The sequence below is a fragment of the Capricornis sumatraensis genome, chromosome 10 (assembly GCF_032405125.1).
Source record: "Capricornis sumatraensis isolate serow.1 chromosome 10, serow.2, whole genome shotgun sequence".
In the NCBI taxonomy this organism is placed as follows: domain Eukaryota; kingdom Metazoa; phylum Chordata; class Mammalia; order Artiodactyla; family Bovidae; genus Capricornis; species Capricornis sumatraensis.
In genome coordinates this window covers 20,571,426-20,585,681 of record NC_091078.1, presented here as the reverse complement: position 1 = coordinate 20,585,681, position 14,256 = coordinate 20,571,426, and the positions used below count along the sequence as shown (strand labels likewise).

The 14,256-nt window shown below is 36.8% G+C and overlaps 1 protein-coding gene across 1 annotated transcript in view; it reads right to left on the bottom strand.

The window, feature by feature from the left end:
* RUFY2 (RUN and FYVE domain containing 2) overlaps positions 1-14,256 on the bottom strand; it is a 41,447-nt gene that overhangs the window by 20,723 nt on the left and 6,468 nt on the right. Inside the window, exons 4-12 of the mRNA XM_068981940.1 lie at positions 10,657-10,758; positions 8,967-9,090; positions 8,729-8,790; positions 7,825-7,890; positions 7,279-7,348; positions 4,906-5,007; positions 4,520-4,636; positions 3,567-3,734; positions 2,047-2,144 (exon numbers count right to left, since the gene is read on the bottom strand). Coding sequence (XP_068838041.1) covers positions 2,047-2,144; positions 3,567-3,734; positions 4,520-4,636; positions 4,906-5,007; positions 7,279-7,348; positions 7,825-7,890; positions 8,729-8,790; positions 8,967-9,090; positions 10,657-10,758 — 909 coding nt within the window. The remainder of the gene's footprint in view (positions 1-2,046; positions 2,145-3,566; positions 3,735-4,519; positions 4,637-4,905; positions 5,008-7,278; positions 7,349-7,824; positions 7,891-8,728; positions 8,791-8,966; positions 9,091-10,656; positions 10,759-14,256) is intronic.

Sequence of the window (14,256 nt, the reverse complement as noted above, 5' to 3'; positions counted from 1 at the left end):
TACTTATGTCTACACTAGGTGAAGAAGCCACATTGTTATATATTATGCTAGGATGTGTATGCCAGGAATCAAGTGTGCTACAAGGCCAAGAGCAAAGACCTGCAATTGCTTCAAATTACAGCCAAGTCCTCCCTATAGAATCTTTATGCACTTACTGAAGTATGCCAATGCTATGTGTGTATATATGTATGTATTTTAGGATTCAAAAGAATTTAGTACTAGTTGGCAACATTCGCTAGAGATCATTTTTGCTCCTCATCACTGAATTTTTAAAATTAGCTTAAAATGTGGATTTTTTTTTCCTCCTTTTATTTATGTCATTGCTTCTCCTTGTGCTCAGCTCCACTCCCTGTCCGCTACGGCCACCTAGGGTTTCTTAGATTTAACATCACTACTTGTATAAGAAAACATCTCCCAAGAATTCAAGGGACATTAAGTCCTTGAAGGGAATCGTAAGAGAAATTTCTGTTCAACTAGCAAAAAAAGTTACCTCTTTTCTTCTTTAAAATCCATGCCCATGCGGCAACCCTCACACAATCCAAAAGTATAAAGGCCACTTTCAAAGAAAAGAGAGTAACATTCAAGTTATCTCTAAATCTAAATTTAAAATATTAAGATGGGGAGACGGGATACCCAAGCTTTTCTCAAAGGGTACAGAAATAAAAAAAAAGTCAGAGTGAGGTAGGCCGTGAAGTTGTGCTATTATAGAAGAGGGCTAAGAGGAACTGGAAAGTCAAGGAGCTAAAGCATAAGATGATGGCCAATCTGAGTTATAAACTATTTAAAAACATACTCAAAAATCAATAAAGGAGCTAGTAAATAAAGAGTGGGCCAATGGGGAAAAAAAACTGTGCCAACAAATTGTGAAACCAAAGGATAACTTATTATTAAACAATTTTTATATTTTTCATCAAAAAGTAGCTAAAAAGATAAAACTGCATTTGAAAATTCTGACCTCCAAAGGGTCAATACTCAAATAAGCCCTTGTGCACAAGGTTTGAGGAATGTGTTTTTGGAAATCCAAGTGCACCCACTCTGCTTTATGGCAATGTACTACCACACAGCAGCTGATCAAAAAGTGTACAGGGTTCCTTTCAGAATACATAATAGCGTAAATTATTTTTCGATTTAATATATTATAAAAATGTTGATTCTTTTCCAGTCTCTTTAAATAGAAGTGGTTTTCAGAAAGATATATCTTTGACCAGCTTATACTGGTCCTGAGTGTCACTGCTGGCACATTTCACCAATGACATTGCAATTGTTCTAGTTTGAGTTAACAAATCATTGTCACTTCATAATGGAATGGACAGAAATCAAAGACAGAAAAAGGTAATAAAGATGTCCAAAATGTAAAAATGGGGATAAAGAAAACAAAAAAGAAAAAAGAAGAAAGAGGATGTCAATAAAAGAATATTCATGTCAATAAAGCATTAATAGTTATGTTTTTCATAAGTAGATTCAAAGAAAGCAATGATAAGACATATGTTGACACCAACATGACAGGTCAATGGAAATACATTACATTTTCCAACAATAAAAGTGAAAAATGCCAATATAAAACAATTCAATTTAAACAAAATTATTTCTTGGGTGGGGTTGAGGGTTGTCCTAGCTCAAAGAAACACACCTGAACTGCCAACTCAGAGAGCTTGATTTCAGATAGAGATGGTGAATGACAGGGATATGACAAGCCATATGCATGGAAATCAATCAGGGATAATTCAATCACGGATTTTGTTCCTTTTTCACTTTTTCAAGATTTTGTCTGTGTATTTGTCTTATGTAATACATTAAACCATATAAAATTGCCAATATTAGGCCTTTCTAAAAAATCTACAAAATGGCAAAGACAAATGAATCAGGCTGATATAAAGCAACTTGATTCCATGCATCAACCAAAACAAAAAAGGCAAAACTCTGCTGGGCTTTAAAAAAAAAAGTCCTGATCTAAATTTTCCTAATGGTCTTTGTGGCAGGTGTCAGAGTTGAATACAGAAAAGGGGGGAGAGAGTAAGAAAGAAACTAGGAGTGGGAATGCTGTACCTTTGTTCCAGCTGCCTCATGGCTGCAGTAATTTTACTGGTTTTCTCTTCTAGTCGGGCAATTATTTCATTTTTTTCTTTCAAACCATCTTCAGAACCCTATTTAGAAAAAAACATAAAAGCTACAGTGGCTTTGAAGTTTTTAAATCCCAATATGTATAAGCTTTGTATACCATTTTGCTATGGGGTTGTTATTTTGAAACGACCAGCCTTTGTTTACAGATTAAAATATTCCTAGATGCACCTCTAAATTCACAGTAGCACTATTCACCATAGCCAAAACATAGAAATAACCCAAAAGTCCATTGAAAGACGAATGGATAAAGATGTGGCATATTTATACAGTGAAATACGACTCAGCCATCAAAAAAAGAATGAAATAATTCCATTTCCAACAACGTGGATACAACTAGAGACTATCATACTAAGTGAAGGAAGTCAGAAAGAGACAAATACCATGTCATCTCTTATATGCAGAATATAAAATATGGCACAAATGAACATATCTATGAAACAGACTCACAGACACAGAGAACATATTTTTCACTGCCAAGTGTGTGGGTGGAGGAGATGGACGGCATGTCTGGGGTTAGTAAATGCAAACTATTACACATAGACTGGATAAACAACAAAGTCCTCTGTATAGCACAGGGAACCATATTCAATATCCTGGGATAAATTGTAATGGAAAAGAATATAAAAAAGAATGTATATATATATAGATATATGTGTGTGTGGGTGTGTGTGCGTAAATGAGTCACTTTGCTTATACAGCAGAAATTAACACAACAGAGTAAATCAACTATACTTCATTTAAAAAACAACAAATTAAAAATAAAATACTCCTAGATCTAAAGCAGTACTACTATTAGTCTTCATTTAAAATGTAATAAAGGGGGCATTCCCTGGCAGTCCAGTGGTTAAGACACCGAGCTTTCACTGCTGAGAACATGGGTTCAGTCCCTGGTTGGGGAACTAAGATCCCATAAATCATGCAGTGCTGTCAAGAAAAAAGTACATTAATAATAAAGGGAAAAAAAAAACCCTCACCCTTCAGTGTCTTCAGAAGATGGCAGAATTAACTCTTGGAAAATACACTGATTTTTTCAAATTAAATTGTAAAAGGATTGTGGTAATATGTCTACTTAACAGCAACATCATTTTATCAGAAAACTCATAACAATTACAGTAAAGCATTTCAATCAAAATTAAATCTCTCAGGACTATACTATGCAAAGAAATTTACAAAAATGTCCTGCATATTTTGATTAAAATGTCCCAAAAGATTTAATCTTCATCTGTTAACCTGTCAACATCAAGAAACAAATTCAGGTGATTTTTGTCTGTTCTTTGACATTACTACATTTTTTCAGCTTCCATTTAGGAAAAAAGCCACTGATTTTTACTAATAAAATGACACAATTACAATGAATTCATCTCTTCAAAATCAAACCCTTCATAAAAATATTTGTTCTTAATTCATATAACAAGAAATTCCAAGATTTAAAGAATATTCCTTACCTGCAACTTCTGATACGTTTCTATGTTAATTGCTTTAACTTCCTCCAGTTGTTGTCGAAGGCCTATCAGAGTATCTTGTTTCTCATGGATATCTTTCTCCAACAACTTCATGGCAAGTTCAATCTCATGTTTCATACTAACTTGTACTGCCAGCTCATTCTCCACATCCTGCAATTCAACACAGCCTCAGCTCACACACGATTTCAGGATGTCAGAGTCAGATACACAACGGTTAATTAGACCAAGATTCACTATGCAGACTACTGCTTTTGAGTTATAAGCCCCAGTAAACGAAATCAGCTAGGCCCTATAACAACATTCTATATTTTCAAAGGCACATTTTGTTAAATGAAAGCATTTTACAAATTCTATTAATTATCACTATTCTACTGGCTAAAGAATTATGGACTTTTAAGCCTCATAAACTCGGTATTAATTTTCCTTAAAGAAATGACATAGTCCATATAAGGCCAGAGGTAAATCTAAAACACCATTTCACAAAGTTTTATTTCTTTTCTTAAAGAATTTTATATGAGAGGATCTTAAGACAAATGTCTCTTGACTCTCTTTTTGACCTGGGTTGGTTACACATGTATTTAGAATCCACTGAGCTACATACTGGTATTTTTCTGCTGATATTTCATAACTTAAAAGGTTAAAAAATAAGTTAACTTTAAATAAGACTTTACTGTTTGGATATTGATATCTGAATACATCACTCTATTCTATTTTCTGTAATGCTGGTCACAATGCACCATTTCCCAAACAGACTATAACACTGTTTAAAAACACTGCTTATAAAACAGACACAGTGGGAGTTTAAAAAGTTAAAAGGAATTAAGGGAATGAGATTGCTATCTCACGCCAAGGAAAGTAAGTCTGATAGAGATTTTAGCCAGTGCTTACGGGGAAATTATTATCATATTTGCTAATGTAACTGTAATGCAACCTACTTGTCTTAACTGAGATTCATCTCGAAGCTGCCTTCTGGCTTCATTATACATTTCATCTAGCCCTTGCCTGGAATGCTTATATGTTTGAAGCTCAGTTTCCACATCTACTTTGGTAACCTAGGACAAAAACATAAAATGTTTTACTCTATATGGAATGTGTTGCCATGCCTTCCCCAGGGGATCTTCCCAACCCAGGGATCGAACCCAAGTCTCTGATGTCTCCTTCACTGGCAGGCGGGTTCTTTACCACTAGTGCCATCTGATAAATCCATTCTATGATCACTTCTATTAGTTAATACAGCACAGAAATATCCAGTCTATGCAAAAGCCCTCAAAGTGGCCATTTCTGATGCAAGTCAATCTGTTTGTAATCAGTCTATACTTACCTCTAGGTGCTGCTGTGTTTTCATTAAAATCAATTTATTTTCACTTCGTAATTGATGATTTTCTTCTTGGAGTTTAATGATATTATTCTTTGCTATTGCTAACTAAAAATAAAATGAGGAATAAAAAAAGATTTTAAACATCTTTATTTATACTCACTTTACAGGTTACGTTCATGGCTATGCACAACAGAAGATAAAATTCTAAAACTTGTAAAATGTCTCTCACATCTACAGAAATTTTCATAAGAAAAATGCTATTATCCCAAGATACCAACTAAAGAAACTGTATTTCTATTTCCTTTTGTTAGTCAAATGGTATGTCAGCTGGAACATATTGTTTATATGACTTACAATGTGTCCTGAATACAAAACGCATGAATAAGCATATGAAGAATTATATGCTAAACAATAAGACAACTGTTTATATGTTAAACAATAAGACTTGTGCAAAACAAAACACTTGTGCAAAAACAACATCTATAAGGAAAGTTGTGCTATAATTGAAAATGTAATACAGACATTCATGATAACCAAACAGGGCACCCTAGTGAAATCCGGGCACACTGAGTGACAGCTCTCACCACCAGAGTTAAATATGAATGAAATTAAATATGAATGGCTAAGTGACTCGGCTCTGAAGCCTAAAAGGAAAAAAAGGATTCTAGGAGAAGAAAGCAGAAACCAATCCCCAATGCTGGCTTGCAAATAAATTTCTCAACACTGTCAGAAATGCAACTTCAACCTCACAGTGCCCCTATGGTCAAGAAGAGGCACAAACTAGCGAGTAGCTCTCGCCAATGGTCCCAATCTATCACACTATCAAACGGTCCTAAACTATCAAAATGAAAACTCATACAATCACGTGCTTGCTGGTTTGGGACAACTGGGTCAGTTCTAAAAGAATGTGGATTCTAATTAACATGGAAAATAGAATTCATAGTTCTAATAACGTATTTCTTTCTGGAGCCTAAGTAATTCTGAAATGGAAAGCAATCCTATGGTTAAGTGAAAGTCACTCAGTCATGTCCGACTCTTTGTGACCTCATGGACATAGCCCACCAGGCTCCTCTGTCCATGGAATTTTCCAGGGAAGAGTAGGTAGCCACTTCCTTCTGCAGGGGAATCCCAACCAAGGGATCAAACCTGGGTCTCCCGTATTGCAGGCAGATTCTCTACTGTCTGAGCTACTAGGGAAGCCCCTGTGGTAATTCTGTGGCTAGCCTGTTGTGTTTTTTTTCAATCTCAAAAGCAACGTGGCATGTGTGTGTGCTCAGCTGTCTCCAACTCTGCGACCCCATGGACCGCAGCCTGCCAGGCTCCTCTGTCCAAGGGATTTCCCAGGCAAGAATAATGGAGTGGGTTGCCATTTCCTTCAAGGGATCTTCCTGACCCAGGGATCAAACCCACGTCTGTCTTGCATCTCCTGCATCGGCAGGCGAATTCTTTACCACTGAGCTACCTGCAAAGCCCCAAAGCATTACCATACGTAAAACAGATAGCCAATGAGAATTTGCTCTATGGCTCAGAAAACTCAAACAGGTACTCTGTATTAATAACCTAGAGGGGTGGGATGGAGAGGGAGATTCAAAAGGGAGGGGATGTATGCATATCAATGGCTGATTCATGCTGAGGTTTGACAGAAAACAACAAAATTCTCTAAAGCAAATATCCTTCAATTAAAAAACAAATAAATTTTTAAAAAGAGAGAGATGTGAGGGAGTTCCTTGGTGGCTTAGTGGTTAGGACTCAGCACTGTCACTGCCGTGGCACTAGCTCAAACCCTGATCGGGGAACTGAGATTCTGTAAGATGTATGGCATGGCCAAAACATTTTTTTTTTAAGTTAAAACAGAGCCGAGATAAATTTCTGATTTGCAACCACTAAATAGCTACTTTGACAATGCAGAAAACCAGAGTACATCAGATGAGTTTCACACATGGGAGGCTAGAGAAAGGGTGGTCATGATCATGGAGTGATGCTTGTAAGGAAAAGTACTCTGAATACGGGAACAAGGGGGACAGGATCATTTTAATGGGAATTTCTAACTATAGGTGATTCCACTATTTAAATATAGGTCATCCAAGTCAAGAAATGAGATTCACAGTTTATTTATAGAAGAGTTTGTATGCATTGCATTTGGGGGCTCATTTCTAGAAGTTGGGTATCTCAAATAATTCACAGATTCACCTGAGGACTTGCCCGAGAATAATGTATGGTTTCTCTAGAACTTATGATGATCAGTTACAAGTATTTCATTATAATGATGAAAATGTGTTTGTGTGTGTGCTCACACGTGTATTCATAATTAAAATGGAAAAGGATCGCCAATACTAGCTCCTTGAAAGACAATTATCCATGGCTGGGTTACAATACCTCTTCAATCAGCTTAGTATTTGACTTTTCTAATGAGTCAACTCTTGAATGGAGACTGCTGACTGTGCTGCTGAAATTGATAAAGAAAAAACTCATTCAGAATCACACAAACTCACAAAGGCAAGAAAAAATTTGTTATCCTGGACTCATCATGTTGACTGACATGCACCAACGGCCTTGTCTGAATTTTTTATTGCCACACTTACACATGAAGTCCTCTAAAGTAGGAAAAATGAATTTCTGAACCAGCAAAATGACGTAAACTTTCACCTTTTTGCTCGAGGGTAGAGTGATAAGTCTGAAATTCTATTCTCAAATGTCTCTGAAGATTCTACTTAAAAATATAGCTCTCATTTTCTGCTGAAAATCAATTATTTTCAATAATTTTCTGTATTCTTAATTTCCATTCACTCTCTATCCCCTCAACCCCTTTTCAAATGCTTATAAAAAAGGAATAGGGTTAAGATGACCTAAAAGGGGAAAAAAAAAAAAAACTTAGGACAATATCCAAAATGTATTAAGCATCTATGTGTCCATAATACTTACTTCAGTTGTCTATTTAATTCTTCAACATAATTCTTCTGGTCTAATATTGCAGCAATTTGAACATTCCTAGAGGAGGAGGGGAAAGCAGCTTTTAGTTAACTGGAAAGGGATCTACTGGGTGGCCAAAAAAACAAACAAGAAATACACAAAAGGTCTAAATCATCTAAAACTGTTGTGAAACCATAACAGTAAAATAGCATTTCAGTTCAGTTCAGTTGCTCAGTCATGTCCAGCTCTTCGTGATTCCATGGACTGCAGCACACCAGGCTTCCCTGCCCAACATTATCTTGCCTTTCAAATAAAATTCAACAATCTTTATAATCAAATAGCAGTAAGTTATGAACTAAAAAACTATTAACCTTTGTTAAATAAATTACATGCTAATATTAAACAATACCATTAGTATATTTTTTAATTTTTTGCACTTATTTAAGAAATATATTTGACATATGAAGTGTAAATTTAAAGTATACAACATGTTAATCTAATACATTTATATACCGTGATGGACTGCCATTGTAGCAATAATTAGCACCTCTCATATTACATAATTATCTTTCCTCTTTAGTAGACCAAGTAAGTTTATTTTAAACACAACTGTCTTAACTAAACCAGTATTTGTAAGTTTATGAATAATAAACATATCTCTTTTTATCACAGAAATGAGAGTTGACAATTAAAATGGGTCTCTGGGGAATTCCCTGGCAGTTCAGTGGTTAGGATTCTACATTCCCACTGCCAAGGGCCTGGGTTTGATAGCTGGTTGGGGAACTAAAATCCCATAAGCCTTGAAGCACAACCAAAAAATAAATAAATAAAAAATAAAACTGGTCTCTGAACTAACGGTACGACCAAAAGTCATACTTCAGACTAAAATACAGTATGTGAAATACGAAAATCCTACCTTTCTTTATTTCCAATATCCTCTTCATTCTTTAAATACATTGAAAAATCAATCACTCCAACCTGAAATAAATAAAGTTATTCTTAGAGAGTAGAAATACTAGAAGTACCTCCAAAATACAACTGATTTTCATCCTTAATTTTTCTCTAGTGTTTAACAGCACTGTTTACACCTGGATCAAAGACGAAGAGTACAAACTGAAAATACTGTACCTTTGGCACCAGCCGTTTTCACTTACTTGTGAATCTAAATCTTCTCCCTTTACACAGAGATTAGCATCTATCACATTCAGGCCAACCAGCAGCCCGACAATTACTGCTCCTTCTTCTTCCATCATTAGTGCATGATACTCATAGAATTCACTGTGAAAATGAAAATAATAAAAACTGTAAACCACAAATTTATTTCAAAAACTAACTTGTAAAATCTCAATACCTTATAACAAGCATGGAACCAATATTAAGTGAGGTATTTTAAAATTAGCCTTTCTATACACGACTAACTTAAAATTTTGAGATATAAATGTCTATAAAGAAAATGTAAAAGAAAAAGACTTAAGGAGATAAAAGAGGAAAAGGAAATTTGAGTGAGAGAAAAGAGAAGCAAAGAGAGATTTTTAAAAGAAAAGGCATCACTGAGGCCTTGAATATTTATGACTCTCAAAAGACATAGTGATGGCTGCTAATCTGATAACAGTACTTTTTAATACGGTTTAATTTTCATCCCAGGATTTATCAAGACCCTTGGGATAAAGACTAAGTGGCAAAATGAGCATATGAAACATTTCAAGTCAATTCATTTGGTATATATGTATTACATGTGCTCTTAATGCTGCTAAGTCGCTTCAGTCGTGTCCGACTCTGTGCGACCCCATAGACGGCAGCCCATCAGGCTCCCCCGTCCCTGGGATTCTCCAGGCAAGAACACTGGAGTGGGTTGCCATTTCCTTCTCCAATGCATGAAAGTGAAAAGTGAAAGTGAAGTTGCTCAGTCATGTCCGACTCTTAGCGACCCCATGGACTGCAGCCCACCAGGCTCCTCCACCCATGGGATTTTCCAGGCAAGAGTACTGGAGTGGGGTGCCATTGCCTTCTTCTTATTATTCTTCTTAATATCTATCCATAAAGTTATTTATGGATATCTAAATCCAAAAAAAATGTTCAAACAAAAGACTTGTGAAAGAAATAGGATAGTCTAAAAACAAAGACTTGACAACTAATACTCAGGATTCTAGTTATCACTGTCTCATGCCTTCCTCAAGAAGTCCCATGTATATTGTTTAATCACTTTAATTAACCTTTAGAATATGATTGAGAAATTGAAGGTGTTTAATGTATGCTTATTCTCATTTAACAAATGGGAAAACCAAGACGTACTGCTGGAGTCAAGAGTAAAATCAAAAATGACCAGATTCTCCAGAACATCACAGAGGCACTCTGAGAGAACAAGGCCGAATGGAGGGGCTGACGTAGGCCCACTCCTTCTGAAAACTAGTCTCCTTGCTTCGAAAGTCTGTCTTAAACATTTGTCCTTCCATTTAAATAGACAGTTTTAAAAATACCCACAATACAGCCAAAGCAGTGGTCTGGATATTTAAGATCTAAAAAGAAACCTCCTGAATTAAAGCCTCAAATTTCAATACAAATTTCTATTCATAGAATTAACTGTAACTTTAAAAATTAAAAATATGACATACAAATTTCCACCTTATTGGCCAATAAAAATCTTACAGTATTCATTTTTCAGGCTAGTTCTTGATCTATGTTATGTACCCACCGAGGTTTTCTATCTCATTTTTCTCCTTCTTTTATTTTATGCCATCACTATGTGTTTTATGTATCCTTTCATACTGTATCTTCTATCCTTTTTGGAAGACAGGATATAAATGAAATAAAAAATGAAAATGAACATGATTTAATGGTAATTACCTCAAGAGATCCCTCTGAATAATTAAGCAACGCAGGTAATCAGCCATTTTTTTCTGCATGAGGGCTAATCGAAGCCATGCTCTTGCACGACCCAGGGGGGTCCTGAAAAGCAAAACCAAATGGTCAGATAACAGTTTCCGCCCAAAGATTATAGGCTACATCTTCTATCTTTGTTGAGACACACGTTAATAATGAGAAAAGGCAATTAATCATGGTCTTACCTTTGTTTCTAGAGCTTTAAGTCAGTTCTCTGATCATGCAAACCAATCTCTAGGAGCTATTTAAGTCTCTAAGGTAAACCTGAACCTACAGGACATCTAGGTACCACTTCATGCCTTGAAAGAAATGACTCTCTAAACAGGGAGGATATTTCTACAAGAAATATTCTGTCAGAATAGGCTTAGCCCTCTAAACATGATTATGCAAAATCCATCAGTTAAAGGCAGCATGATGCCCTCAAAAAATCACTGGCCTTGTATCTGAATTTTAAAAAGCATAACAATGCTAAGAAGGTATCTAGCTGCTAATTAGAGAGAATCACCAGGCTGCTTGCTGTTTTTCAAATATTTCTTTAACCCAGTTGTCCTTTAGAACATTAAATCTCCTAACACGGAGGCCTACTGGGAACAAAACTTCTAATACAACAAATATGTCTGAAAGGTTGTGGCCCAGGGGCATTTTTGCTGGCTGTAAGCAGAGTCTCTGAGACCAGAGAGAGCACACAGCTCTTCTTAAAACTGAAGGTGTTTGTGCTCAAGATGAAAATTAATTCTATCTAGGCAAGAGATGTACTGATGTGTAACCAGGGCAAAAAAAAAACACACAAACCACAGTATCCCCTCATGGCAAATTGAACAAAACCATCTGGGGAAGATAATCCATGCTCATGGAACAGCAGCATGACCTGTGCCAAATTCTGAAGCCACCTTTCTGCTAAGGTCATTGTCACAAGGACAGAATAAAGGGATAAAAGAGGTGATGGAACAGTTTAATCACACTGCTGCTGCTGCTGCTGCTGCTAAGTTGCTTCAGTCGTGTCCAACTCTGGCGACCCCATAGATGGCAGCCTACCAGGCTCCCCCGTCCCTGGGATTCTCCAGGCAAGAACACTGGAGTGGGTTGCCATTTCCTTCTCCAATGCATGAAAGTGAAAAGTGAAAGTGAAGTTGCTCAGTCGTGTCTGACTCTTAGCGACCCCATGGACTGCAGCCTACCAGGCTCCTCCGTCCATGGGATTTTCCAGGCAAGAGTACTGCAGTGGGGTCCCATTGCCTTCACTAGGGGACTGTAAATAAAAAAAATATGGTAGACCTCTGTAAGTTAATGATTACTCAGGAAAGCAGGTTTGCTTAACCACAAAACCATGCAGCAGAAGGAAGAGACGTGCCTCTAACCAATAAAACAACAGTGACATCAGACTCATATACTGCCTGGTGAGCTCAGTATGTTAATGATCCCCAGGACATGCTCTCTGCACACATTAAAAAAAAAAAAAGGTAATTTGTGGACCTAGCTTGACCACATAGAGAGAAGAAAACTCCCCTGCTTAACCTGGAGGAGGAACTGATGATGGAAGCATGATGTCTATTGAAGAAAGACAAAGGTCTTCACCCCCCTGCCCCCTTTTCCTTTGATTATAAAACCGTAACCTAGTAAGTTCTCGGGCACCGTATTTCTCATTCACTTGTAAGACTCACAAGCGTCCTATTCTAATAAATCACTTATCTATCACTCTGTCTCTTGAATTCCTTTTCTGTGCTGAGACACGAAGGACTATGGTACTGGAGCTCTTCAGAGCCTGTGAAAGGACACCAAATGGTTTCAATTGACAACAAAATTCATGTGATGTTATACCTCTCAAAGACTTAAACTTATTGAAAATGAAAGTGTGGATGTATTCTCTTGCTAAAAAAATATTAATCTCATATTTCTCTTATCCAAGTTATCATTTAGTAAATTAAAACCAAGATTCAGAGAGTATGAATGACTTTTTAAAGAGAAACACAACCCTCACACTTTTATATTTTCTTATGCAGAAAACTTTTTGTCAGGTAATGTGGGAAAAAACTTAATTGTCACTTCTAACAGCTAACAAATTTCTTCTGCTTAGCATTTTAATGAACACTATTCTTCAGAAAATATTTTTTACTTTTGTAGAGCCTGGCTTTTTAAAAACAACATGAACATGTATTTTCATATTAAAATAAAAAGCAATTCTTACATTTCTGGAGTTTAGATTCCCTTTTTCCTCTTTAAAAGTTGTGCCTGTGCTCAATCACTCAGGGGTGTCGGACTCTTTGTGATCTCATGGACTATAGCCCACCAAGCTCCTCTGTCCATGGAATTTTCCATACAAGAACACTAGAGTGCGGGCTCTTTCCAAACCAGGGGTCAAACCCATGTCTCTCGCATTGGCAGGCATTTTTTTTTTTTTTTTTTTACCATTGGGCCACCTGGGAAGCCCTGTTAAAACCTGTGATACCTTATACACCCCTGAGAGAAATATGAAGTATGAACATCACTTGCTACTTAATTCTAAAACCTGGGTTTAAATCCTGGCTCTGCTATTTTTAAAAAAATAACTTGACTGATTGATTGACTCAGGCTGTGCTGGGTCTTCACTGCTTCGGGACGGTTTTCTCTCCTTTCGGTGTGCAGGCTTCTCCACGCGGTGGCTTCTCTTATTGCGGAGCACAGGCTCCGGGCCCTCGGGCTTCAGTAGCTGTAGCTCCCGGGCTCTAGAAGTGCGTTCTAGAGCATAGGCTCAGCAGTTGTGGCACTCAGGCTTAGCTGCTCTGCGGCATGTGGAATCTTCCCAGACTAGGGAAAAAACCTGAGTCCCCTGCACTGGCAAGTGGATTCTTATCCACTGCACCACAGGGAAATCTGTGGCTCTGCCACTTCTTATAATTTCTTTGATCTTTACTTTTCACATCTATATAATTATTAATAAACTCTACGCTAAGAATGATGTAAGCACTAAATGAGATAATTCATGTAAAACAGTTATCTTATTATCCTGATACATTGCTCAATAAATAGAAGCCATTTACTTTGAGCCCTCAAGTATAACTTGCAAACATTTGGATGATGTAACAACAGAAAACATTACCATATTCCCAAAACCCTAAATCGTAAAGCTAAGAGAAAGCAGACTTAAAACGAAGAAAGTAGGCAAAACCACTAGAACATTCAGATATGACCTAAATCAAATCCCTTATGATTATACAGTGGAAGTGACAAATAGATTCACGGGGTTAGCTCTGGTAGACAGAGTGCCTGAAGAATATGGACAGAGGATGGTGACACTGTATAGGAGACAGGGATCAAGACCATCCCCAAGAAAAAGAAACGCAAAAAAGCAAAATGGCTGTCTGAAGGGGCCTTACAAATACCTGTGAAAAGAAGAGAAGTAAAAAGCAAAGGAGAAAAGGAAAGATATAAGCATCTGAATGCAGAGTTCCAAAGAATAGCAAGGAGGGATAAGAAAGCCTTCCTCAGTGATCAGTGCAAAGAAATAAGAGGAAAACAACAGAATGGGAAAGACTAGAGATCTCTTCAAGAAAACTGGAGATACCAAGGGAACATTTCATGCAAAGA